The 27,841-nt window shown below is 53.5% G+C and overlaps 1 protein-coding gene across 2 annotated transcripts; it reads left to right on the plus strand.

Annotated features, from left to right (window-relative positions):
- Positions 1 to 27,222, plus strand: serpinf2b (serpin peptidase inhibitor, clade F (alpha-2 antiplasmin, pigment epithelium derived factor), member 2b). Of its 2 annotated transcripts, none has more exons than XM_072242848.1 (9): positions 1 to 101; positions 1,016 to 1,119; positions 9,431 to 9,512; positions 11,246 to 11,621; positions 14,306 to 14,449; positions 15,103 to 15,306; positions 16,776 to 16,918; positions 18,430 to 18,628; positions 25,106 to 27,222. In XM_072242848.1, the coding sequence occupies exons 3-9, from the start codon at positions 9,450 to 9,452 to the stop codon at positions 25,423 to 25,425; spliced, it is 1,449 nt and encodes a 482-aa protein (XP_072098949.1). In that variant the 5' UTR covers positions 1 to 101; positions 1,016 to 1,119; positions 9,431 to 9,449; the 3' UTR covers positions 25,426 to 27,222. The 2 variants fall into 2 exon arrangements, with proteins under 2 accessions (XP_072098949.1, XP_072098950.1); XM_072242849.1 differs by lacking the exon at positions 1 to 101 and adding an exon at positions 153 to 552.
- The last annotated feature ends 619 nt before the right edge of the window (positions 27,223 to 27,841 follow it).

Consider the following 27,841-nt stretch of genomic DNA (forward strand, 5'->3'; position numbering starts at 1 on the left):
AGCTCGGTCACGCTGAGCGGCGCTCGGCTCGGAATCTCAGAGCACTCAACCTTGTGCTCAATGTCACTAAGACCATGGAATTGACTGTGGACTTCAGGAAGGTGAGGTGGAGGAAACACAGACACACAAGTCCTTATCGTAGGGTCAGCAGTGGAAAGGGGGAGAAGTGTCAGCATCTCTGTCATTATCCCGGGCCCCACCTACCGATGCAATTACAAAGAAAACAGGACAACGGCTGTATTTCGTTAGGAGTTTGTGGAGATTTGGTGTATCATTAAAGACGCCAGCAAATCTCCACAGAAGTACCGCGGAGAGCACTGTAACTGGTTGTATCACTGTCTGGTGTGGAGGGGTCACTGCACCGGGTCGGAAAAAGCTGCAGAAAGTTGTAAACTCAGCCAGCTCCATCATGGTCACCGGCCTCCCCGGCATCGAGAGGCGATGTCTCAAAAGGGCGGCATCCAGCATTGAGGGTCCCTCCACCCAGGACAGGACCCTGAGGCACACTCAGTGTTTCAGGAACAGCTTCGACCCGTCGCCATCAGATTTCTAGTAGGGGTTCTTTTTTTCTTTTTTTCTTTTTTCCATTAAAAAAAAGCTTTAACATTTTGCTTTTTTAAAATTATTATTGATATACTTTTAAGCTTGGTTGATAGTTTAACTTTTATTTAACATATGGATATGTTGTCTTGATTATTTTGATGTATTTTTCTCTGTTGTTGATTTTCAATAATAATTCATAAAAAGATTTAAAAAGAAAGATTTCTGAATGAACAAAGAACCGTCTTCACTATTTTTCTCTTTCTTTTCTCTATTTTTGCACCACTAATTTGATTTGTTGTGTCTATTTCTTGTTGTCATTTATTTTTTAATATACATCGCAATGCACCGCTGTCGCAAACAACATATTTCACGACATATGCCGGTGACGGTTAAGCTGATCGGATGTTTACTGGTGAAATGAAATGAGGACTCAGGCAAATGTTTAACAGGACATGTCTCAATGTTTATCCAGCGAGGCTGCAGATAAGTGCGGTTCCGGCCACTGACTGACTGTTGGGCCACGCCGCCTATCTCCGGTTGGGCCAACGTGGGCACGGGACGCGCTGTGGGACAGAGGTAGGTGCACCCGGGGGGGGGGGGGGGGACCGCTCGGCTTTTCTTGTGCGGCGTCCGCTGTTCCAGTGCTAGAATTGTTCAGGGGTGGGAGAAGGGGGACGTGTGGGTGGGGTGAGTATTAGGGTGCGTATTGACCTTCCCCCGACCTACAGAAATGAGGGAGTGAGGGTGAAATGTGGTTCGGAGGGAGGACGTTAGAGTGGACACTGGCTCCTTCCAACTAAAAGCTGCTGTCGAGGGTGGGGTGCGTGCTGGCTCGGGTGGGTTCGGGGTGATGGTGCAGACATCAGCACCCCTCCCCTCCCCTCAGAGGGTGCCCCCATGGGGTAAAGTGGGGCAACGCGATGTTCTGATCGAGTGGCGAGTGGGTCACTGCTAGGGCTTGAGAAAAGGCGGGGGATGAGTGACCAACGGAGAACAGAACGGGAAGGCAGTTCGTGAGACCCCTGCAGTCATCCCCCTCGGGGGAGATGGCTCGGCAGGTGAAGGCGGCAGTGACCAGCGTCACGGCCGTCTGAGCGGCCCTGCTACACAGGGGAGCAAGGAACAAGGGGGTTCTATCGTGGGAGGGGACTCCATAATCAGGGGAATAGACAGGAGCTTCTGTGGCGGAAAACGGGACTCCCAGTTCGTGTCTGGCCTCCCAGCTGCTCGGGTCCGGGATGTCTTAAGGTGACCGCAGCAGGGCATTCTGGAAGGGAAGGTGAACATCCGGCAGTCGTGGTGAATGTGGGTCCCAGCAGTACAGGGGCAAAGCCGGAGGAGATCCAACAAGTTGTATTTACCGAGCTAGGAAATGAATTACAAAGTCGGACTTCAAAGATAAAACCGCAGGATTGCACCACAAGCAAATCGGGCTTCTGCCTCCTTCCTGTTCAGTCCTGATGAAATGCTGACTGTTTATTCCTCTCCATAGACGCTGCCCGACCTGCTGAGTTCTTCCAGCAGTCTGTGTGTGTGTTGCTCTGGATTTCCAGCATCTGCAGAATCTCGCGTGTGCTCGTTAGGAAGAGGAAAATGTGGGTGCAGGAAGGAGGAGTACAGATTCCTAGGCCATTGGAACCGGCTATGGGGTCAATGTTCTTTGGGGGATAGTTAGCCAGTGCTGTTGGGGAGGGTTTAAACTAATATGTGGCGGGGGGGTGGGGGGGGGTCCAGGCAGATAGAGAGGGAAGCAGGGCAGAGACCAAAGGGAAAGGGAGAAGTCCCGAGTCCAGTACAGAAAAATCAAACGCAAAGTACACAAAGATTGCCAGGTTCCAAAAGGACAGTGTGTGTAAGGCACTTTATCTGAATGCCCGGACTATACGAAACAAGGTCAGCGAGTGAACCTGTGGCATGAATCAGTACAAAGGAATATGATTTAATGACCAATAAAGAAATCCGGTCGCAGGGTGGTGATCCGAAACACAGCAGACTCTACAGATGCTGGAAATGCAGAGTAACACATACACACACACACACACACACACACACACACACACACACACACACACACACACCACATACTCAAACACACACACACATAGACACTCACACACACATAGAGACATACACCCGACATGGATGACCGTGGAGGTGCGTGCGCTGCTGAGGACCCGTGACTCCGCCATCAGAGCAGGTGACAAGGCAGCCCTAACAACAGCGAGGGCCAAACTGTCCCGGGCCATCGGAGAGGCAAAGCGTGCACATGCCCAGCGAATCCACAGCCACTTCCAGGACAGCGGCACATGTGGAAGGGCATTCAGGACATCACCAACTACAAGGTAACACCACCTGCCTGTGCTGGTGATGCCTCCCTCCCAGATGTGAGGAAGACAACTCCTCCTCCCGATGACCAGGTGCTGTATCTTACTGTGGCCAATGTGAGGAGAACCCTGTGCAGGGTCAACCCACGGAAGGCTGCTGGACCAGACAGTATTCCTGGCAGTGTGCTTAGAGGATGTGCAGACCAGCTAGCAGAGGTTCTCACTGACACCTTCAACATCTCCCTGAGCAGCGCCGTCGTTCCTATATGCTTCAAGGCCGCCGCCATCGACCCCGTGCCGAAGAAGTCTTCAGTGTCCTGCCTCAACGACTACCGTCCCGTTGCTCTCACATCCATCACCATGAAGTGTTTCGAGAGGCTCGTCGTGAGGCACATCAAGACCCTGCTGCCCCCCTCACTGGACCCCCTGCAGTTCGCGTACCGTCCCAACCGTTCACCAGACGATGCCATTGCCATCACCCTCCGTCTGGCCCCAACCCACCTGAACAAAAAGGACACTTCATAGACTTCAGTTCAGCATTCAACACAATCATTTCTCAGAAACTGATTGGAAAGCTGAGCCTACTGGGCCTGAACACCTCCCTCTGCAACTGGATCCTAGACTTCCTGACTGGGAGACCCCAGTCAGTCCGGATTGGAAGCAGCATCTCCAACACCATCACTCTGAGCATGGGGTTCCCCCCAGGGCTGTGTGCTCAGTCCACTGCTGTTCACTCTGCTGACCCACGACTGTGCTGCAACACACAGCTCGAACCACATCGTCAAGTTCGCTGATGACACGACTATGGTGGGTCTCATCAGCAAGAACGATAAGTCAGCGTACAGAGAGGGGGTGCAGCAGTTAACGGACTGGTGCAGAGCCAACAACCTGCCTCTGAATGTGAACAAAACAAAAGAGATGGTTGTTGATTTCAGGAGGACATGGAGCGACCACTCTCCGCTGAACATCGACGACTCCTCCGTAGAGATCGTTAAGAGCACCAAATTTCTTGGTGTTCACCTGGCAGAGAATCTCACCTGGTCCCTCAACACCAGCTCCATAGCAAAGAAAGCCCAGCAGCGTCTCTACTTTCTGTGAAGGCTGAGAAAAGTCCATCTCCCACCCCCCAACCTCTCCACATTCTACAGAGGTTGTATTGAGAGCATCCTGAGCAGCTGCATCACTGCCTGGTTCGGAAATTGCACCACCTCTGATCGCAAGACCCTGCAGCGGATGGTGAGGTCAGCTGAGATCATCGGGGTCTCTCTTCCCGCCATTTACACCACACACTGCATCCGTAAAGTAAACAGCATTATGAAGGACCCCATGCACCCCTCATGCAAACTCTTCTCCCTCCTGCCATCTGGCAAAGGGCACGAAGCATTCAGGCTCTCACAACCAGCCTATGTAACAGTTTCTTCCCCCAAGCCAAAAGACTCCTCAATACTCATAGCCTGGACTGACACCAACCTACACACACTCAACGCCACTCTGCTCCCTTTTGCAATTTTTGCTCATTTCTTTCTCAATTCCTGCTAAAACATTGTTTACATTTACATCATTTATTATTGTAATTTGTCCTTTACTGTGCCTATTGTCTTGTTTATTTATTGTACTGTCTTGCACTGTTTTGTGCACTTTATGTAGTCCCCTGTAGGCCTGAAGTCTAGTATAGTTTTGTGTTGTTTCATGTAGCACCATGGTCCTGGAGGAATGTTGCTTGGTTTTTACTGTGTACTGTACCCGCAGTTATGGTTGAAGTGACAATAAAAGCGACTTGACTTGATATACACACACCACACGCGTGCGCACACACACCTCTCACACACACACACACACACACACACCCAGACACTCACACACCATACATACACACACAACACACACACAGATGACACAAACACACACACATACAGACACACACACCACACACCCCCACACACACACACACACTGACACCCAGACACACACACCATGCATACACCCCCCCACACACACACACCACACACAGACACGCAGGCGCACACATACACCATGCACATCACCGACACATACACACACACTGGTAGGTGAAGGGGAAAACTCACTGGTGGGTGAAGGGAAAAATTGACTGGTGGGTGAAGGGGAAACTCACTGGTGACTGAAGGGGGAAAATTCACTGGTGTCTGAAGAGGGAAATCACTGGTGACTGAAGAGGGAAATCACTGGTGATTGAAGGGGGGAATTCACTGGTGACTGAAGGGGGGAATTCACTGGTGGGTGAAGAGGGAATTCACTGGTGACTGAAAGGGGCAATTCACTGGTGACTGAAGGGGGCAATTCACTGGTGTCTGAAGAGGGAAATCACTGGTGACTGAAGAGGGAAATCACTGGTGACTGAAGGGGGGAATTCACTGGTGGGTGAAGAGGGAATTCACTGGTGACTGAAGAGGGAATTCACTGGTGACTGAAGGGGGGAAAATTCACGGGTGGGTGATGTCTACAGGCCACCCAGTGATGGCCTTACAGTGCTGTGGATTATAAAACAAGAAATACCCGATGCATGTTAGCCAGAAAAAGTGGCTCACCTGAGGACTGGGAGAAATTCAGAGTTCAGCAGAGGAGGGCAAAGGGCTTAATTAGGAAGGGGAAAAAAGATTATGAGAGAAAACTGGCAGGGAACATAAAAACTGACTGTAAAAGTTTTTATAGATATGTAAAAAGGAAAAGACCGGTAAAGACAAATGTAGGTCCCCTACAGACAGAAACAGGTGAATTGATTATGGGGAGCAAGGACATGGCAGACCAATTGAATAATTACTTTGGTTCTGTCTTCACTAAGGAGGACATAAATAATCTTCCAGAAATAGTAGGGGACAGAGGGTCCAGTGAGATGGAGGAACTGAGCGAAATGCATGTTAGTAGGGAAGTGGTGTTGGGTAAATTGAAGGGATTAAAGGCAGATAAATCCCCAGGGCCAGATGGTCTGCATCCCAGAGTGCTTAAGGAAGTAGCCCAAGAAATAGTGGATGCATTAGTGATAATTTTTCAAAACTCGTTAGATTCTGGACTAGTTCCTGAGGATTGGAGGGTGGCTAATGTAACCCCACTTTTTAAAAAAGGAGGGAGAGAGAAACCGGGGAATTATAGACCGGTTAGCTTAACGTCGGTGGTGGGGAAACTGCTGGAGTCAGTTATCAAAGATGTGATAACAGCACATTTGGAAAGCGGTGAAATCATCGGACAAAGTCAGCATGGATTTGTGAAAGGAAAATCATGTCTGAGGAGTCTCATAGAATTTTTTGAGGATGTAACTAGTAGAGTGGATAGGGGAGAACCAGTGGATGTGGTATATTTGGATTTTCAAAAGGCTTTTGACAAGGTCCCACACAGGAGATTAGTGTGCAAACTTAAAGCACACGGTATTGGGGGTAAGGTATTGGTGTGGGTGGAGAACTGGTTAGCAGACAGGAAGCAAAGAGTGGGAATAAACGGGACCTTTTCAGAATGGCAGGCAGTGACTAGTGGGGTACCACAAGGCTCAGTGCTGGGACCCCAGTTGTTTACAATATATATTAATATCTTAGATGAGGGAATTAAATGCAGCATCTCCAAGTTTGCGGATGACACGAAGCTGGGCGGCAGTGTTAGCTGTGAGGAGGATGCAGGGTGACTTGGATAGGTTGGGTGAGTGGGCAAATTCATGGCAGATGCAATTTAATGTGGATAAATGTGAAGTTATCCACTTTGGTGGCAAAAATAGGAAAACAGATTATTATCTGAATGGTGGCCGATTAGGAAAAGGGGAGGTGCAACGAGACCTGGGTGTCATTATACACCAGTCATTGAAAGTGGGCATGCAGGTACAGCAGGCGGTGAAAAAGGCGAATGGTATGCTGGCATTTATAGCGAGAGGATTCGAGTACAGGAGCAGGGAGGTACTACTGCAGTTGTACAAGGCCTTGGTGAGACTACACCTGGAGTATTGTGTGCAGTTTTGGTCCCCTAATTTGAGGAAAGACATCCTTGCTATAGAGGGAGTACAAAGAAGGTTCACCAGATTGATTCCTGGGATGGCAGGACTTTCATATGAAGAAAGATTGGATGAACTGGGCTTGTACCCGTTGGAATTTAGAAGATTGAGGGGGGATCTGATTGAAACGTATAAAATCCTAAAGGGATTGGACAGGCTAGATGCAGGAAGATTGTTTCCGATGTTGGGGAAGTCCAGAACGAGGGGCCACAGTTTGAGGATAAAGGGGAAGCCTTTTAGGACCGAGATTGGGAAAAACTTCTTCACACAGAGAGTGGTGAATCTGTGGAATTCTCTGCCACAGGAAACAGTTGAGGCCAGTTCATTGGCTATATTTAAGAGGGAGTTAGATATGGCCCTTGTGGCTACGGGGATCAGGGGGTATGGAGGGAAGGCTGGTGCAGGGTTCTGAGTTGGATGATCAGCCATGATCATAATAAATGGCGGTGCAGGCTCGAAGGGCCGAATGGCCTACTCCTGCACCTATTTTCTATGTTTCTATGTTCAAATGGAACGGGAGTTATCACGGGGTGCTTTAACTTGCACATTGATTTGGTGAAACCAGTTGGGCGAAGCATGGCTTGAGGAGGACTTCATGGAATGTATCCACAATTGCCTCCTTGAACAGCATGTTACTGAACCTGCTGGGGAATATGTTATCTCAGGTCTGGTCCTGTGCAATGAGACAGGTAAAATTAACAGTCGTGCAGTTAGGAATCCTCTTGGAAAGCAAGATGAGAGTATGGTTGAATTTCTCATACAAATGGAGAGTGCAATAGTTTCATGTAAATCCATTGTATTTTGCCAAAACAAAAGAGACTATAATGGGATGAGGGAGGAACTGGTTAGTGTAGTCTGGGAACACAGGCTATATGGTAAGACAGTTGTGGAACAGTGTAAAACTTTCAAAGAGATTTTTCAAGGTGTTCAATGAAAGTACACTCTGTGGCCAGTTTATTAGGAACCCCTGTACACCTGCATGCAGGTGCAAATATCTAATCAGCCAATCATGTTACAGGAATTCCATGCATTAAAGGCATGCAGATATGGCCAAGAGGTTCAGCTGTTCTTCAGCCCAAACATCAGAATGAGGACGAAATGTGATCCAAATGACTTTGATCATGGAATAATTGTTGGTGCCAGACAGGGTGGTTTGAGTATCCCAGAAACTGATGATCTCCCGGGATTTTCATGCACAGCAGTCTCTAGAGTTTACAGAGAATGCTGTGAAAAACAAAAAACAAAAAATACATCCAGTGAGCGGCCGTTCTGTGGGCAGAAACACCTTGTTAATGAGAGGGGTCAGAGGTGAAAGACCAGACTGGTTCAAGCTGACAGGAAGGTGACAGTGACTCAAATAACCACACGTTACAACAGTGATGTGCAGAAGAGCATCTCTGAATGCACAGCACATTGAACCTTGAAGTGGACGGGCTACAGCAGCAGAAGATAACAAACATACAATCAGTGGCCACTTTATTAGGTATAGAAGATACGTGATACAGTGTCCACTGTGTGAATATTCGAGTTAATTTCAAGGGTGAGGAAAGCCTCCCTCAGTACTACCCCTCTTGCCAAATACCCACTTCCCTCCTCAGATGCAGCTTGAGCTGCTGAATTGCTGCAGCACAAACCACCCCTCCATCACCCCGGACACGCCTGAGCCCCTCTGCTCAGGACCCAGCTGACCCCGCCTGCTTCCCTGTCCAGCACCGCCCCAGCCCAAGTCCCTCAGAGAGCCCTGCTCCGGCTCCAAAGCCCCATCGGAACCCCATCTCCCATCTCGGCTCCTTTCATTCCACATGACGCAGCTGTTAGTAACATCTTACAGTGCCTGCGGCGGGGCTCGGTTCCCATCACTGTCTGCGGGGAGTTTGCACATTCTCCCACTGACCGACTGGGTTTCCTCCGGGTGCTCTGGTTTCCTCCCACATTCCATAGATGTGCGGGTGACGGTCAGTGAGTTGTGGGCTTGCTACGTTGGTGCCAGAAGCACGGAGATGCTTGTGGGCTGCCCCCAGTGCATCCTCGGACTGTGTTGGTTATTGACACAAACAACTTATTTTGATGTACGTGTAACAAATAAAACACATCTTTGTCTTTATCCTGACCCTGACACATTCCCTCTTCAGTCCCCTCTCTCTCTCTTTCCTCTGTCCTTAAAGCCCTCGGTGAGCTCCCCCGTTACCTCCCTACGTGGCAGGTGTGCAGCGCCGCAGGTCGCCACCCCCGCTGGTGGCCACAGGTCATTGCTACACAGTGTTGATGATGAGGCACAGGGGACCCGTGTCCTTATCTGTGTCCCATTGGCTCCAGGCACCGGCTGGGTGCAGGACAGACAGAGTGTGAGGGGAGGGGAGGGTCTGCCAAGCTGCCGGGGAAGGAGCCAGGGGTAGAGGGGCACAGGAAGGAGGGAGGGAGAGGGAAAGGAAGACGGGGTGCGGGGAGGGTGGGAGGGAGAGGGAAGGGGAATGGATGGAGGAGAGGGGAGAGGGAGCGGGGGGGGCGTGCCGCCCCGTGTCTGAACTCCGACAACGGTTTTCTTTTGCAGAAATCTAACTGCCAGCGGCATGAAGGCTCGGAGTGTGGTCGCTGTCCTCCTGTGTCTGTTCAACCTGACGTTCACCGCTGATGTAAACCGTCAGATTTTCCTGCCTGCACCCCCTCTCCGTACCCCCTCCGGATCCCAGCGATCTCTCTCCTCCCTCCCCACACCCCTTTACTCCTACCTTCACTTCATCCCCCTCAGTCCCTTCGCTCCCTCACTACTTCACTTCCTCCCTTTATCCCCCTCTCCTTACGTCGCTTTATCCCTTTTCCCACCCTCCCTCCCCACACCTCTTCACTTCTACCCCCCTTCATCCCCCTCGCTCCCTCCCCTCACTGCACCCCTCCGTCTCTCTCCCCCTGTCCATCCTGCTCTCCCTTCCTCCCTCCCTCCATCCTTCCCCTCACTACTTCACTTCCTCCCTCCCTTCATCCCCCTTGCTCCCTCCTTTCAATGCACCCCTCCTCTCTCTTCCCATCCCTCCCTTCATCCTCTCCCTCCCTCCCTTTATCCCCCTTTCCCACCCTCCTTCCCTCCCTCCCTCTCCCTCTCCCCATCTCCTTCCACACTCTCCTCTCTCACTCTCCTCCCCTCCCTCACTATCCGTCATACTCTCCTCCCTCCCTCCCTCTGCCTTCCTGCACCTCCCCTCTTCCTCCTAGCATTCACTCCACCCCACAACACACCCCCTTCCTCCTCCCCTCAGTCCAGGTCCACTGACCCCAGATTCACCTGCTGTTAGTCCCACCTCCTTGGGCTGGAGAGGTGACATAGTTTCCTCTCTGGGGAAGGGGGACAGATTTCCCAGGGATCTGGCTCTGGATGTGGCCCCCACCTTCGCGAATAGCCCCTTCACTGGTCACAGAACCCAGTGTCGGGAACATAATGCAGACAAGCATCAGGGACCCTCTGAATGACGGGCCCAAAACTGACCCCACTAAACCTCAGCCCTGCACCCCCACCCCACTCCCCACTCCCCACTCACTCTGGGTGAAAGGGTCACCGGACAGTGAGAAGGTCACCATGCCCAGGCCCTGGTCTGTGACAAGGTAACTGTGCATGGGCACCAGTCAGTAAGAAGGTCACCGTGCCTGGGCACTGGTCAGTAAGAATGTCACTGTGCCCGGGCACCGGTTGGTGAGAAGGTCACCGTGCCCGGCCACCCGTCAGTGAGAATGTCACTGTGCCCGGGCACCGGTCACCGAGAAGGTCACCGTGCCCGGGCACCAGACAGTGAGAAGGTCACCGTGCCCGGACACCGGTCAGTGAGAAGGTCACCGTGCCCGGGCATCGGTCAGTGAGAAGGTCACCGTGCCCGGGCATCGGTCAGTGAGAAGGTCACCGTGCCCGGGCACCGGTCAGTGAGAAGGTCACCGTGCCCAGGCACCGGTCAGTGAGAAGGTCACCGTGCCCGGGCACCAGACAGTGTGAAGGTCACCGTGCCCGGGCACCAGACAGTGAGAAGGTCACTGTGCCCGGGCACCGGTCAGTGAGAAGGCTGAGTGAGAGGATGCTGTCTCCAGAACTGGTCAGTGGCAATTGGGGGTAGGGGGCAGTACAGAGAAATGCTGACTGTAACTCTGGCAGCACATGCTGACCCTCCTGTTGTAGGGGTGTCTACAGTCATACGCTGGGGTGTAGGCTCCAGAATGAGAACAGGGAGCAGGGCTGGTGGGTGGGAGATACAGGTTGGAGTACCCTCCCTGCCTTCCGGCTGGAAACGGGACTCCACTCGTCTCCGTATTGTTTCCTGTTTGTTATCTCACCCCCTTGCACAATTCTAGATCTTCTGAATGGATGTGTCTCTACCTTCCACAGGGTGAGAGTACAACATTGGCGTCTGAACCCAGAGAGGTCTCAGCTTCCTACCCTGTCGAAATCCCAACTCACAGCCTGCAGGTGCAGGGGCCAGCCACTGACCCGACCGTCACACGACATCCAGATGTCCACCCGACAGCTACCAGAGAGACGTTGTCAGAGGTGGATGTGGAACCAGACCCTCAGAGTGAGGGCGAGGAGCAACTGCAGGAAAAATGTGCAGGGGCCACATCTCCAGAGACGATGCAGGTCCTGGGAAAGGCAGTCAGTGACTTTGGCATTACAATGTTCCAGAAAATTCTGACGGAGACCAAGAAGCCGAATGTGATCATCTCACCTCTGAGCATCATGCTAGCGCTTGCTCAGCTGACCCTGGGTAACAGAAGTGTTCCTACTGTCCTGCCCTTGGCTGTGTCCTCTGTGTTCCTGTGTAGGCAGTGGTTCTGTCACTAGACCCACATCCAGAGGCCTGTCCCATTGGTCCTGAGACAGGGGCTCGAGTCCCGCCTCAGAGAACACAACACACTACAGGCCCTTCAGCCCGGGATGTTGTGCCGACCTTTTGACCTGATCATCCTGACCTTTCCCTCCCACGGAGCTCTCCATTTCATCCATGTGCCTCTCTTGGAGTCTCTTAAATGTCCCTAATCTACTACTGTCCCGACATGATCTCCCATGCACACGCCTCACAGTCTGTCTGTAAAAAACCCACCGTATACTTCCCTCCAAACACCCTAAAATTATGCCCCATCATATTAATCATTTCCATCCTGGAGAAAAGGCTCTGGCTGTCCACTCAATCTGTGACTCATCATCTTGCACACCTCTATCAAGTCACCTCTCATCCTCCTTCACTCCAGAGAGAAAATGCCTGGCTCACTCAATCTATCCTCATAAGACATGTTCTTTAATCCAGGCAGCATCCTGGTCAATCTCATCAGCACCTTCTCTAAAGCTTCCACATCCTTCCTATAATGAGATGACCACAAGACCGTGAGACACAGGAGCAGAATTAGGCCATCCAGCCCATCGAGTCTGCTCCACCATTCAATCATGGCTGATCCTTTTTTTTATCTCCTCCTCAACCCCAGTTCCCGGCCTTCTCCCCATAACCCTTGATGCCATGTCCAGTCAAGAATCTATCAATCTCTGCCTTAAATACACCCAACGATCTGGCCTCCACAGCTGCACATGGCAACAAATTCCACAAATTCACCACCCTTTGTCTAAAGAAGTTTCTCAGCAACTCTGTTTTGAAAGGGTGCCCTCTTGTCCTAAACTCTCCCACCATGGGGAAACATCCTTTCCACATCTACTCTGTCTAGGCCTTTCAACATTTGAAAGGTTTCAATGAGATCCCCCCCTCACCCTTCTGAATTCCAGCGAGTACAGACCCAGAGTCATCAAATGTTCCTCGTATGATAACCCTTCCATTCCTGGAATCATCCTTGTGAACCTCCTGTGGACCCTCTCCAATGCCAGCACATCTTTTCTGAGATGAGGGACCCAAAACTGTTCACAATACTCAAGGTGAGGCCTCACCAGTGCCTTATAAAGCTTCAGCGTCATATCCCTGTTCTTATATTCTAGACCTCTTGAAATAAATGCTAACATTGCATTTGCCTTCCTCACCACCAACTCTACCTGCACGTTAACCTTCAGGGTGTTCTGCAGAAGGACTCTCAAGTCCCTTTGCATCTCAGATTGTTGGATTTTCTCCCCGTTTAGGAAATAGTCCGCACATTTATTTCTACTACCAAAGTGCATGACCATGAATTTTCCAACATTGTATTTCATTTGCCACTTTCTTATCCATTCTCCTAATCCATTTAAGTCTCTCTGCATTCTACCTGTTTCCTCAACACTACTTGTCCCTCCACCAATCTTCGTATCATCTGCAAACTTGGCAACAAAGCCATCTATTCCATCATCTAAATCATTGATATACAGCATAAAAAGAAGTGGTCCCACACCGACCCCTGCGGAACACCACTAGTCACTGACAGCCAGACAGAAAAGGATCCTTTTATTCCCACTTGCTGCCTCCTACCAATCAGCCAATGCTCTAACCATGCCAGTAACTTTCCTGTAATACCATGGACTCTTAAGTTGGTAAGCAGCCTCATGTGTGGCACCTTGTCAGAGGCCTTCTGAAACACATTATTCCAAGTGTGGTCTAACTGAAGTTTTACAGAGATGCAATGTTACCATGTGGCTCTTGATCTCAGTCCCCGATTAATAAAGGAGAACACACCATTTGACTTCTTAACCATCCTAGCAATTTGGAAAACAGTGTAGGAACTGCCAAACAGAACAACCCCCAAGGCAAACTGCCAGTGAGGGGTGGGAGAGGATAAATTCAGGAGAGCCTCGGAGCCTGGCAGGGACAGGGAGGTGAGGGAGATGGTGTATCGCTGGCCGGTGGGAGGGGTTTGTCACTGGGGGGTGGGATAGGGATGAAATTAAGTGACAGGGAAGGAAGTACATGGGGCAACTCAAGAGGGGTTGGCAGTAGAGCTGTCAGTGGGCAGTCGTCTGACAGTTTACCCCTTCTCCTGAGACACCAGAACAGGTGTAAGGGCTGTAGGATGTAAGGTGTAAGAAACAAGAGAAAATCTGCAGATGCTGGAAATCCGAGCAGCACACACACAAAATACCGGAGGAACCCAGCTGGCCAGGCAGCATCTACGGAAAAAACTACGGTCGACATTTCAGGATGAGACCCTTGGAAGGGTCCTGTAGGCCTGCCAAAGGGTTTCAGCCCAAAACGTCAACTGTACTGTATATATCGCCATGACGGGGGGTAGACTGGTGCCAGTGATGTGTTGGGTTGTCTTGACTGCCCACTGTACATTCTTCCAGTCTGCCACCGTGCAGTTTCTACACCAAACACTGATGCATGATATTGGGCATCTATGGAATGATGTCACGGAGCACCTTGGTGAGGTGGGACAGTATGATTCAGTGGGAAGAATGGCCTTCCTTGGCATGTGGAGGGAGAGGGGATAGTGGGAGGAGAGCCCACCATCTGAGACTGTGTACCCCCACTCTGTGCCCTAGGTTCTGCGAACAAGACAGAGAGAGATCTGGTGAACAGCCTGCACTTGGCCTCCCCCAGCTGCTCACACCACACCCTCCACACGGCTGTCACCGCCTTCAACCGTCAAGCTGGCAGCATTGCCTCCACCATCTATCTACGGAAGGGTGAGGTGTATAACGGCCACTCCGCCATGGCAGGGGGAGCAACGGGAATGGGGAGGGTATAACAGGCCATTGATGATGGGGCTGGGAAGGAATATTAACACATTAGGAGGGGAGTGTCGTGTTAGTACTGGGGAAGGGTTAAATGGTGGGGCTGTTGGGATGGGGGTGGGTGGGGAATTGGATAGAGAGTGGAAATGGGTGGTTCAATCTAGGGGAAGGGGGTGTGGGGGAGATGGGCAGGAGAATGGAGGTGGGAGAGGGAAGAGAACAGGAGGGGTTGGAGAATGGGGAGGGAGGGGAGAGGGTTTAAAATGGGTGCCTCAGTTGAATGGCTATTGCTCAAACATGTGTTCGTACACCCCAGAGAGTAGATGTTTGTTTGCCAGATGTCTTGGTAATGCCCAGGTATGGGTCATCATGTCAGCCCATATGGGTGTCCATGTCAATTGTGTGTGATGCCCGGATATGTGTGATGGTCAGATGTGTTGTTGCCGGTACAAGATACTGAGACAGATGTTGGTAATGCCTGGAGTGTGAGGTGCCCAGACAGATGTTGGTAATGCCTGGTGTGTGAGATGCCCAGACAGATGTTGATAATGTGTGGTGTGTGTCATGCCAGTTTCACCTCTGATGCCAGCTATTGGTCTCTGCAGCGTTACGTGTGAAGCCAGACTTTTTGATGGGTTTGGAGAGGTTTTACAGGTCCAAGCCACAGTTGCTGAGTGGACAGCCCTCCGAGGACACCAAAAGCATCAACCGTTGGGTGGAGCAGATGACCAGTGGCAAAATCAAAAACTTTCTGAGTGCCATTCCTGTAAATGCTGATCTGATCTTGATAAACGCCATAAACTTTAAAGGTAAGCATGACTTCTACACCAGACTAGATTCTTCCTTCCCTCGGTTCAGGCGGCAGAGTGACCCAGTGATTCACCAATAAATATCTGAGGAGCTGTACTGCCCCCAGGCTTCAGTATGGTGAGAGGGAATGGGTCGGCCTGTAACTCACACACACACTGACCCTCACTGGGAAAAGGGTCACCCTGTAACTCACACACACACTGACCCTCACTGGGGAAACGGGTCACCCTGTAACTCACACACACACTGACCCTCACTGGGAAACGGGTCAGCCTGTAACTCACACACACACTGACCCTCACTGGGAAACGGTTCAGCCTGTAACTCACACACACACTGACCCTCACTGGGGAAACGGGTCACCCTGTAACTCACACACACACTGACCCTCACTGGGAAACGGGTCAGCCTGTAACTCACACACACACTGACCCTCACTGGGAAACAGGTCACCCTGTAACCACACACACACTGACCCTCACTGGGAAACGGGTCACCCTGTAACCACACACACACTGACCCTCACTGGGAGAGGGGTCACCCTGTAACCCAGGCACACACACACACACACACACACTCACACTGACCCTCATTGGGAAACGGGTCACCCTGTAACCTGTTCACACACACACACACACAGACTCACTCACACACACAGATACACACACTCTCACACACACACATACACTGACTCTCACTGGGAGATGGGTCATCCTGTAACCCAGACACACTCTCACACACACACACACACACACACACACACACACACTCACAGACTCACTCATATACACATACTCTCACACACACACATACACTGACCGTCACTGGGAAACGGGTCACCCGGTAACCCAGACACACTCACACTCTCTCTTTCTCACACACACACACACACACACACTCACAGACTCACTCATATACACATACTCTCACACACACACACACACACTCACACACACACATACACTGACCGTCACTGGGAAACGGGTCACCCGGTAACCCAGACACACTCACACTCTCTCTCTCTCACACACACACACACACACACACTCACAGACTCACTCATATACACATACTCTCACACACACACACACACTCACACACACATACACTGACCGTCACTGGGAAACGGGTCACCCGGTAACCCAGACACACTCACACTCTCTCTCTCTCACACACACACACACACACACACACACACACTCACAGACTCACTCATATACACATACTCTCACACACACACACACACACACACACTCACACACATACACTGACCGTCACTGGGAAACGGGTCACCCGGTAACCCAGACACACTCACACTCTCTCTCTCTCTCTCTCTCACACACACACACTGGCCGTCACTGGGGAACGGGTCTGAATTACCTGGGGGTGACTGGCTGTTCCAATGCCATCAGCGCGGTCACGGCTGGGTGGGGAGTATTGAGGGTGACTGTTCTGTCCCCACACACAGGACTGTGGAAGGTCCAGTTCGATCCACAAGTCACGGGTCAAGACTCATTCTTCCTGGGGGACGGGACTGTGCTGCAAGTACCGATGATGAAACACATGAAGTACCCCGTCAGCATCCAATACGACAAGGAGCTGGAGAACGAGGTGAGGGTCCTGGGGGAGTCGCAGCCATACGTGTCCAGACAAGGGCACTGCTGAACCGAATCCCAGAGTGTGGCTTCACTGGGATTGTGGGTCCTCAGTCCACAGATCAGGTGAACACCCCCGTCTGTATTGAATAAACTTCCCCTGTCTGTGTATTCCCCTCAGCAGATCGTGTGATCCCCCCTCCCCCATCAAACCCCCGGTCTGCGGGGAGTGTCAGACCCTGTTTGTGGAGCACAGGACCTGTCGTGGCATTCGGAATCCCATGATTTTGGGTGTCCAGTGGAGAGAGCACCTACACCCCCACCTCTGTGTTGGGAGAAGGTACCAACGCCCAGCTTCTCCAGGCAACTTTGCCCAGATTGTGACCACTTCACTGGGCACGTTGGATGAGTGAGGGGTGACTGGGTGGAGGGGCGAGGGGACAGGTGTAGGAGAGGGTGTTAGGGGGTGAATAAGCAGGGAGTGAGGGAGATGGTGGGTGTGATGGGATGAAGGCTAAGTTTGGACAGAGCCCTTCAAGGTGATAGGAAAGTATGCTGGGGGGAGGAATGTCAGAGGTAGGTTTTTTTACACAGAGTGGTGAGTGTGTGGAACACACTGCCAGGGTGGGGGTAGAGGCAGATACATTAGGGACATTTAAGAGACGCTAGATAGGCACATGGGTGATAGAAAAGAGGCTATGTGGGAGTGAAGGGTGAGATTGATTCTAGAGTAGGTTAAAAGGTCGGAATTACATTGTGGCCTGAAGGCCTGTACTGTGCTGTATCGTTCTATATTCCTTGTTCTGTAGCAAGTATTCACGAGAATGATTCCAGGAATGAAAGGGTTACCGTATGAGGAACGCCTGGCAGCTCTTGGGCTGTATTCCCTGGAGTTCAGGAGAATGAGGGGGGATCTCATAGAAACATTCCGAATGTTAGAAAGCCAGAACGGATTAGATATGGCAGTTATTTCCCGTGGTAGGGGAGTATCAGACAAGAGGGCACAACTTCAGGATTCAAGGACGTCCTTTTAGAACTGAGATGCAGAGAAATCAATTTATTCAGAGGGTGGTGAATCTGTGGAATTCGTTGCCACGAGTGGCTGTGGAGGCCAAGTCATTGGGTGCATTTAAGGCAGAGATAGATAGGTTCTTGATTAGCCAGGGCATCTAAGGGTATGGGGAGAAGACAGGGGAGTGGGGATGACTGGAAGAATTGGATCAGCCCATGATTGAATGGCGGAGCAGACTCGATGGGCCGAATGGCCTACTTCTGCTCCTATGTCTTATGGTCTTAAGTACATTGGTGACTGCCCGTGCTTTCGGGACAGCAGAGTTGTAGAAGGGCAGAGTGTTGGAACCTGTGTAATTCGGGGAGCCCACGCCCTTTCCTGCCAGGTTCTGTGTTCGGGAGAACTCCCTGTCAGCTGGAGAGTCACGGTGAAGAGCTGGAATGGGTGGTCCTGGGACTGGGCACTGGGAATATTCAGGGAGTTCCGTACGTCTCTAATTAGACTTGTTCTGTCAGGTTATCTGGATTCCATTCAGACACAACATGAGCTTCATTGTGGTGAAGCCTCAAAACAGCAGCAGGCTGAACGATGTTGTCAACAACCTGAACCTCTCTGACATCAAGGCACCTCACAAGCTGCGGACCATGCTGGTCAGGGTGCCCCGACTCAACATTGACTTCGGCACTGAGCTCAAGAACATACTGGAGCATCTCGGTAGGTCTCAGGGTCACAGAATCCCCAGAGTTACCCATGACCCCAGTTGCACTGTCAGCCCCCGTCCCAGAGTTACCCATGACCCCAGTCCCAGAGTTAACCCCTGTCCCAGAGTTAACCCATGACCCCCATCCCAGAGTTAACCCATGACCCCAGTTGCACTGTCACCCCAGCCCCAGAGTTACCCATGACCCCAGTCGCACTGTCAGCCCCGTCCCAGAGTTACCCATGACCCCAGTCGCACTGTCAGCCCCTGTCCCAGAGTTACCCATGACCCCAGTCCCAGAGTTAACCCATGACCCCAGTCGCACTGTCACCCGCAGTCCCAGAGTTACCCATGACCCCAGTCCCAGAGTTAACCCATGACCCCAGTCGCACTGTCAGCCCCTGTCCCAGAGTTACCCATGACCCCAGTCCCAGAGTTAACCCATGACCCCCATCCCAGAGTTAACCCATGACCCCAGTCGCACTGTCACCCCAGCCCCAGGGTTAACCCATGACCCCAGATGCACTGTCACCCCAGCTCCAATGTTACCCATGACCCCAGTCTCACTGTCAGCCCCGTCCCAGAGTTACCCATGACTCAAGTCCCAGAGTTACCCATGACCCCAGTCGCATTGTCAGCCCCCATCCCAGAGTTACCCATGACCCCAGTCGCACTGTCAGCCCCGATCCCAGAGTTACCCATGATCCCAGTCCCAGAGTTAACCCATGACCCCCATCCCAGAGATAACCCATGACCCCAGTCGCACTGTCAGCCCCCATCCCAGAGTTACCCATGACCCCAGTCCCAGAGTTAACCCATGACCTCCATCCCAAGTTAACCCATGACCCCAGTCGCACTCAGCCCCCATCCCAGAGTTACCCATGACCCCAGTCCCAGAGTTAACCCATGACCCCCATCCCAGAGTTACCCATGACCCCAGTCGCACTGTCAGCCCCCATCCCAGAGTTACCCATGACCCCAGTCCCAGAGTTAACCCATGACCCCAGTCGCACTGTCAGCCCCTGTCCCAGAGTTACCCATTACCCCAGTCCCAGAGTTAACCCATGACCCCCATCCCAGAGTTAACCCATGACCCCAGTCGCACTGTCACCCCAGCCCCAGGGTTAGCCCATGACCCCAGATGCACTGTCACCCCAGCTCCAATGTTACCCATGACCCCAGTCGCACTGTCAGCCCCGTCCCAGAGTTACCCATGACCCCAGTCCCAGAGTTACCCATGACCCCAGTCGCATTGTCAGCCTCCATCCCAGAGTTACCCATGACCCCAGTCGCACTGTCAGCCCCGATCCCAGAGTTACCCATGATCCCAGTCCCAGAGTTAACCCATGACCCCCATCCCAGAGATAACCCATGACCCCAGTCGCACTGTCAGCCCCCATCCCAGAGTTACCCATGACCCCAGTCCCAGAGTTAACCCATGACCTCCATCCCAAGTTAACCCATGACCCCAGTCGCACTCAGCCCCATCCCAGAGTTACCCATGACCCCAGTCCCAGAGTTAACCCATGACCCCCATCCCAGAGTTACCCATGACCCCAGTCGCACTGTCAGCCCCCATCCCAGAGTTACCCATGACCCCAGTCCCAGAGTTACCCATGAACCCAGTCGCACTGTCAGCCCCTGTCCCAGAGTTACCCATGACCCCAGTCCTAGAGTTAACCCATGACCCCGGTTGCACTGTCACCCCCAGTCCCAGAGTTAACCCATGACCCCGGTCGCACTGTCACCCCCAGTCCCAGAGTTAACCCATGACCCCAGTCGCACTGTCACCCCAGCCCCAATGTTACCCATGACCCCAGTCGCACTGCCACCCCCAGTCCCAGAGTTAACCCATGACCCCAGTCGCACTGTCACCCCAGCCCCAATGTTACCCATGAGCCCAGTCGCACTGTCACCTCCAGTCCCAGAGTTACCCATGACCCCAGTCGCATTGTCACCCCCCAGTCCGAGTTAACCCATGAGCCCAGTCGCACTGTCACCTCCAGTCCCAGAGTTACTCATGACCCCAGTCGCACTGTCAGCCCCCGTCCCAGAGTTAACCCATGACCCCCATCCCAGAGTTAACCCATGACCCCAGTCGCACTGTCACCCACAGTCCCAGAGTTACCCATGACCCCAGTCCCAGAGTTAACCCATGATCCCAGTCGCACTTTTACCCACAGTCCCAGAGTTAACCCATGACCCCAGTCCTAGAGTTAACCCATGACCCCGGTCGCACTGTCACCCCCAGTCCCAGAGTTAACCCATGACCCCAGTCGCACTGCCACCCCCAGTCCCAGAGTTAACCCATGACCCCAGTCACACTGTCACCCCAGCCCCAATGTTGCCCATGACCCCAGTCGCATTGTCACCCCCCAGTCCGAGTTAACCCATGACCCCAGTCGCACTGTCACCTCCAGTCCCAGAGTTACCCATGACCCCAGTCGCACTGTCAGCCCCCGTCCCAGAGTTAACCCATGACCCCATCCCAGAGTTAACCCATGACCCCAGTCGCACTGTCACCCGCAGTCCCAGAGTTACCCATGACCCCAGTCCCAGAGTTAACCCATGATCCCAGTCGCACTGTCACTCCAGCCCCAATGTTACCCGTGACCCCAGTCGCACTGTCACCCCAGCCCCAGGGTTAACCCATGACCCCAGATGCACTGTCACCCCAGCCCCAATGTTACCCATGACCCCAGTCGCATTATCACCCCCCAGTCCGAGTTAACCCATGACCCCAGTCGCACTGTCACCCACAGTCCCAGAGTTACCCATGACCCCAGTCCCAGAGTTAACCCATGATCCCAGTCGCACTTTTACCCACAGTCCCAGAGTTAACCCATGACCCCAGTCCTAGAGTTAACCCATGACCCCGGTCGCACTGTCACCCCCAGTCCCAGAGTTAACCCATGACCCCAGTCGCATTATCACCCCCCAGTCCGAGTTAACCCATGACCCCAGTCGCACTGTCACCCCAGCCCCAGGGTTAACCCATGACCCCAGTTGCACTGTCACCTCCAGTCCCAGAGTTAACCCATGACCCCAGCTGCACTGTCACCCCAGCCCCAGAGTTAACCCAGCACCCATTTGTCTCCTGGTCCCCAGTGTGACGCTGACATCAGTGTCACTCCCCGTTGGTTGGCTGTGTGTGTGTGCGCGCGCGCGTGTGCGTGTTTGAGGTTGTGTGAGGGTGTGTACTGTGTGAGTGTGTGTATAAGTGTGTGTGAAGATGTGTGAATGTGTGTGTGTGTGAGGGTGTGTGTGAGTGTGTGAGAGAGAGAAAGTGTACTGTGTGTGTGAGGGTGTGTGTGTGTGAGTGTGTGTATCAGTGTGTGTGTGAGTATGTGTGAGTGTGTGTGTGTGTGTGTGTGTGTGAGGGTGTGTGTGAGAGAGAGAGAGAAAGTGTACTGTGAATGTGTGTGTGAGGATGTGTGAGCATGTGTGAGGGTGTGTGTCAGTGTGTGTGTGAAAGAGAGAGAAAGTGTACTGTGAATGTGTGTGAGGGTGTGTGAGTATGTGTGTGAGTGTGTGTGTTTGTGGTGTGTGAGTGTGTGTGTGAGGGTGTGTGAGTGTGTGTGTTTGTGAAGGTGTGTGAGTGTGTGTGTGTGCAGATGTGTGTGTGAGGGTGTGTGAGTGTGTGTGTGAGAGAGAGAGAGTGGAAGAAAGTGTACTGTGAATGTGTGTGAAGGTGTGTGAGTGTGTGTGTGTGTGAGAGAGAGAGTGGAAGAAAGTGTACTGTGAATGTGTGTGTGAAGGTGTGTGAGGGTGTGAGAGAGAGTGGAAGAAAGTGTACTGTGAATGTGTGTGTGTGTGAGGGTGTGTGAAGGTGTGTGAGTGTGTGCGTGTGTGAGAGAGAGAGTGGAAGGAAGTGTACTGTGAATGTGTGTGTGTGTGAGGGTGTGTGAAGGTGTGTGAGTGTGTGCGTGTGAGAGAGAGAGTGGAAGAAAGTGTACTGTGAATGTGAGGCTGTGTGAATGTGCGTGTGTGTGTGAGAGAGAGAGAGAGAGAGAGAGAGAGAGTGGAAGAAAGTGTACTGTCTGTGAATGTGTGAGTGTGGTTGGAGTCAGTTTGTGTGGTTCTGTGTCGTGTGGGTGTGCTGAGTGTTCCTATGGTGTGTTACTGGAGATGTGCCCGCTGGCTTCTGGCATGTTGGTAGTGGTGGTGGGTCTGGACATGGGAAGCTCAGTCAGGGTTGTGGGGGTGCGGGTGAGGGTTGCGGGTTGTGGGGGTGGGGGTGAGGGTGAAGGTAGGGGTGAGGGTGGGGGTGAGGGTGAGGGTTGCAGGTTGGGGTGGGGGTGAGGGTTGCGGGTTGTGAGGGCGGGAGTGAGAGTGAGGGTTGTGAGGGTGAGGGTGGGGATGAGAGTGTGGGTGCGAGGGTGAGGGTGGAAGTGGGGGTGAGGGTGATGGTGGGGGTGAGGGTGAAGGTGGGGTGGGTGTGAGGGTGGGTGTGAAGGTGAGGGTGTGGGTGAGGGTGAGAGTGAGGGTGAGGGTTTCAGGTTGCGGGGGCGGGGGTGAGGATGAGGGTGGTGGGGTGAGGGTTGTGGGGGTGAGGGTGAGTGTGAGGGTGAGGGTGGGGGTGAGGGTGAAGGTGGGTGGGTGTGAGGGTGAGGGTAGGGGTGAGGGTGGGGGTGAGGGTGAGGGTTGCAGGTTGGGGTGGGGGTGAGGGTTGCGGGTTGTGAGGGTGGGGGTGAGAGTGTGAGGGTGAGGGTGGGGGTGAGAGTGTGGGTGTGAGGGTGGAAGTGATGGTGAGGGTGATGGTGGGGGTGAGGGTGAGGGTGGGGGTGGGTGTGAAGGTGAGGGTGTGGGTGAGGGTGAGAGTGAGGGTGAGGGTTGCGGGTTGTGGGGCTGGGGGTGAGGATGAGGGTGGTGGGGTGAGGGTTGTGGGGGTGAGTGTGAGGGTGAGGGTGGTGAGGGTGAGAGTGAGGGTGGGGGTGGGGGTGGAGGTGAGGATGATAGTGGGGGTGAGGGTGGGTGTGAGGGTGGGGGAGAAGGTGAGGGTGGGGGTGAGGGTGAGGGTGGGGTGGGTGTGAGGGTGGGGTGTGAAGGTGAGGATACGGGTGGGGTGAGGGTGAGGGTGGAGGTGAGGGTGATGGTGGGGGTGAGGGTGGGAGAGAAGGTGAGGGTGGAGTGAGAGTGAGGGTGTGAGCGTGAGGGTGGGGGTGAGGATGGGGGTGGGGTGACAGTGAGGGTGAGGGTGGGGGTGAGGGTGGTGGTGAGGGTGGGAGTGAGGGTGAGGGTGGGTGTGAGGGTGAAGGTGAGGGTGGGTGTGAGGGTGAGGGTGGAGGTAGGGGTGGGGGTGGGTGTGGGGGTGAGGGTGAGGGTGGAGGTGAGGGTGGGTGTGAGGGTGAGGGTGAAGGTGGGGGTGAGGGTGGGTGTGAGGGTGAGGGTTAGGGTGTGAGGGTGAGGGTGGAGGTGAGGGTGGGTGTGAGGGTGAGGGTGCCAGGTGAGGGTGGAGGTAGGGGTGGGGGTGGGTGTGAGGGTGAGGGTGCTGGGTGGGGGTGGGAATGGGTGTGAGGGTTGTGGGGGTGGGGGTGAGGGTGAGTGTGAAGGTGAGGGTGGGGTTGTGAGGATGGGAGTGAGGGTGGGGGTGAGGGTGAGGGTGGGGGTGAGGGTGGGGGTGAGAGTGAGGGTTGTGAGGGTGGGGGTGAGGATGAGGGTGAGGGTGGGGGTGAGGGTGCGGGTGAGGGTAGGGGTTGTGAGGATGAGTGTGAGGGTCGGTGTGAGGGTGGGGTTGGGGTGAGGGTTAGGGTTGTGGGTTGTGAGGATGAGGGTGAGGGTGGGGGTTGGGTTGAGGGTTAGGGTTGTGGGTTGTGAGGGTGGGGGTGAGGGTGAGGGTTAGGATTGTGGGTTGTGAGGGTGGGGTTGAGGGTGAGGGTGGGGTGAGGGTGAGGTGCCACGTGGGGGTGGGCTTCCCTGTTCGATCCGGATCTAGGGGTTGGGGTTGTGGGTTGTGAGGGTGGGGTTGAGGGTGAGGGTGGGGGTGAGTGTGAGGGTGGGGGTTGGGATTGTGAGGGTGGGGGTGTGAGTGAGGGTGGGTGTGAGGGTAGGGGTGAGGGTGGGGGTGAGGGTTAGGGTTGTGGGTGGTGAGGGTGAGGGTTAGGGTTGTGGGTGGTGGGGGTGAGGGTGGGGGTGTGAGTGAGGGTGGGTGTGAGGGTAGGGGTGAAGGTGGTGGTGAGGGTTAGGGTTGTGGGTTGTGAGGGTGGGGTGAGGGTGAGGTGCCACGTGGGGGTGGGCTTCCCTGATCGATCTGGATCTAGGGGTTGGGGTTGTGGGTTGTAAGGGTAGGGGTGGGAGTGGGGGTGAGGGTTAGGGTTGTGGGTTGTGAGGGTGGGGTTGAGGGTGAGGGTGGGGGTGAGGGTTAGGGTTGTGGGTTGTGAGGGTGGGGGTGATGGTGAGGGTGAGGTGCCACGTGGGGGTGGGCTTCCCTGTTAGATCTGGATCTAGGGGTTGGCTCTGCTCTCAGCCTCTGTCCCCTCTGCACTCGGCAGGTCTCGGCAGCATCTTCAGCCACCCTGACCTGAGCCGGATTTCCGACCAGCCGCTGATCGTGTCCTCCATCAAGCACAAGTCCACGCTGGAGCTGAGGGAGGAGGGTGCGCAGGCTGCTGCTGGTACCAGCGTCTCCATCACCCGCTCACTCCTGCAGTGCAATATCAACCGGCCGTTTTTCTTCATGATCCGCGACGAGGTCTCCGGAATCCCGCTCTTCCTCGGCACCGTCAAGCGACCTAAACCGATTCCGCTGGAAAGACAGGCCAGCGAGCTGGAGGAGACCCTCGATACTGCAGACATTCCGGAACCCAAGTGATAGCTGGGCTTGGATCGACCCCCACCTCCCAATACACCCTCCCCCACCTCCCAATACACCCTCCCCCACCTCCTATGACACCCCCTCACCTCCCAATACACCCCCTCACTTCCCAATACACCCCCCACCTCCCACCACACCCCCACATCCCAATACATCCCTCACCTCCTATGACACCCCCTCACCTCCCAATACACCCCCTCACTTCCCAATACACCCCCACCTCCCAATACACCCTCACTTCCCACTACACCCCTCACTTCCCACTACACCCCTCACTTCCCAATACACCCCTCACTTCCCAGTACACCCCCTCACTTCCCACTACACCCCTCACTTCCCACTACACCCCTCACTTCCCAATACACCCCCCACCTCCCACCACACCCCCACCTCCCAATACACCCCCACCTCCCAATACACCCCTCACCTCCTTTGTCATCCCCCACCTCCCAATACACCCCCTCACCTCCCAGTACACCCCCTCACCTCCCAATACACCCCCCACCTCCCAATACACCCTCACTTCCCAATACACCCCCTCACTTCCTACTACACCCCTCACTTCCCACTACACCCCTCACTTCCCAGTACACCCCCTCACTTCCCAATACACCCCCTCACTTCCCAATACACCCCTCACTTCCCAGTACACCCCCTCACTTCCCACTACACCCCTCACTTCCCAATACACCCCTCACTTCCCAATACACCTCCCACCTCCCAATACACCCCCACCTCCCAATACACCCCCTCACCTCATTTGTCATCCCCCACCTCCCAATAGACCCCTCACCTCCCAGTACACCGACTCCTCCTACTACACCCCATCAGCCCATTCACCCCTACCACCCAATGTAATTCTACTTTACAACGTCACCCTCAACTACCAATATCCTACCCTCTCTACTAACCTCTTACCCCACTCCTCAACCCCCAACACTGCCTACCCCACCCCACCCCACCCTCCTGCCAACCCCCTACAGTACCCGTCACTCCCCACCACCCACCTCCATCCAGTCCTTGGTGCCTTCTAAAAGTCAATGTACAGTGATCCCCATTTCTGCAGCAGGGTGGGTGGGGGGTGTCGAAGACCAACGTGCCACAGTGGAACCAGCCACAAGCAGGCAGAGAACCCCTCCCCTCCCCTCCCCTCCCTCGGGCACAGAGTGGAGTCAGTGACCACCGTCTTGTGGATAAGGCAGCCCATCACTGGACAGGTGCATCCCAAGCTACACCTGTCGATGGTCGCCTGTAACTGCAGTGTCACTGCGGGATCGCCTGTACCTTCTGTGAACCAGGGGATTGCCTGTACTTCCTGTGACACCTCACTGAGAGCACTTGTATTTTCTGTTACTGGCTGTCTATTCTTCCAGTGATGCTGATCAACATTGCTTTATTTCTTGTGTTCAAGAATGAAATTGCCTGTATTTCCTGTGTTAATGAGTAACTTTGCCTGTATTTCCTGTCTCACTGTGAGGTTGCTTGTATTTCCTGTGACAGAGATTAGCTGGACTGGAGATATGGATAGAAGCTGGCAGGGGCTGATGCTGGGTGGTGGGGAATGTCCCCCTGGAGAGTGTTACACTGGAGTTGACTAAATTTGCATATTAATCAGCAGAATCCTCACCCAAGGGTGACATACGTGCCCCTGGTTGCTGTGCGGGATCTAACATCAGATCAGAATCAGATTCATTATCATTGTCTTATATAATATGAAATTTGTTGTTTTGCAGCAGCAGTACAGTGCAAATTCATTAAATTACAATAATTAAAACATAAATAAATGGCGTAAAATAGGACTAATAAAGGTATGCTCATTGTCCATTTAGAAATCTGATGGTCGAGGAGAAGAAAAGTTCCAGAAATGGTGATCGTGGGTCTTCAGGCTCCTGTTTCTCCTCATTGATGGTATCAATGGGAAGGGGCATGTCCTGGGTGGGGAGCCGGAATATTGGAGGCATTTGAAGATGTCCCGATGCTGGGGAGGCTAGTTCCCATGATGGAGCTGGCAACCACTCACAGCAGCAGCATTTCCTACCAGCCTCTGATGTCAAGGCAGAGCCAGTCGCTGGGCCTGAGCCCATTCGCAAACCCAGACCTCTGCCCCTGCTGCCACCCTGCCCACTCACGCTGGGTCCCACCTATTTCAGGTGTCACCCCTCGGGTCCCACACCTTACATTTATCTCCAGGTCTAATTGGCTGGGGTGTTTACAGGAGCAAGGGCCGGAGTGGGAAGAAGGTAAAACAGCATCGACTGGCTAATTGGAAAGGAGCAGGCAATAAAAGAAAGGGACAATTAAACGGAGCAGACCTGGGTAAGAGTGGGGGGGTTAGAGGTCAGATTAGGGTTTAGGGACAGGGATGTGGGGGAGTTAGAGGTCAGATTAGGGTTTAGGGACAGGAATGTGGGGG

The sequence above is a fragment of the Mobula birostris genome, chromosome 25, assembly GCF_030028105.1.
Source record: "Mobula birostris isolate sMobBir1 chromosome 25, sMobBir1.hap1, whole genome shotgun sequence".
In the NCBI taxonomy this organism is placed as follows: Eukaryota; Metazoa; Chordata; class Chondrichthyes; order Myliobatiformes; family Myliobatidae; genus Mobula; species Mobula birostris.

Excerpts from the sequence above, each read along its gene's own strand:
- serpinf2b (XM_072242848.1), top strand. The coding sequence starts at position 9,450 with ATGAAGGCTCGGAGTGTGGTCGCTGTCCTCCTGTGTCTGTTCAACCTG. Across the intron at positions 14,450-15,102 it reads CACCATCTATCTACGGAAGG|CGTTACGTGTGAAGCCAGAC; the intron begins GTGAGGTGTATA and ends TGGTCTCTGCAG. Across the intron at positions 15,307-16,775 it reads AAACGCCATAAACTTTAAAG|GACTGTGGAAGGTCCAGTTC; the intron begins GTAAGCATGACT and ends CCCCACACACAG.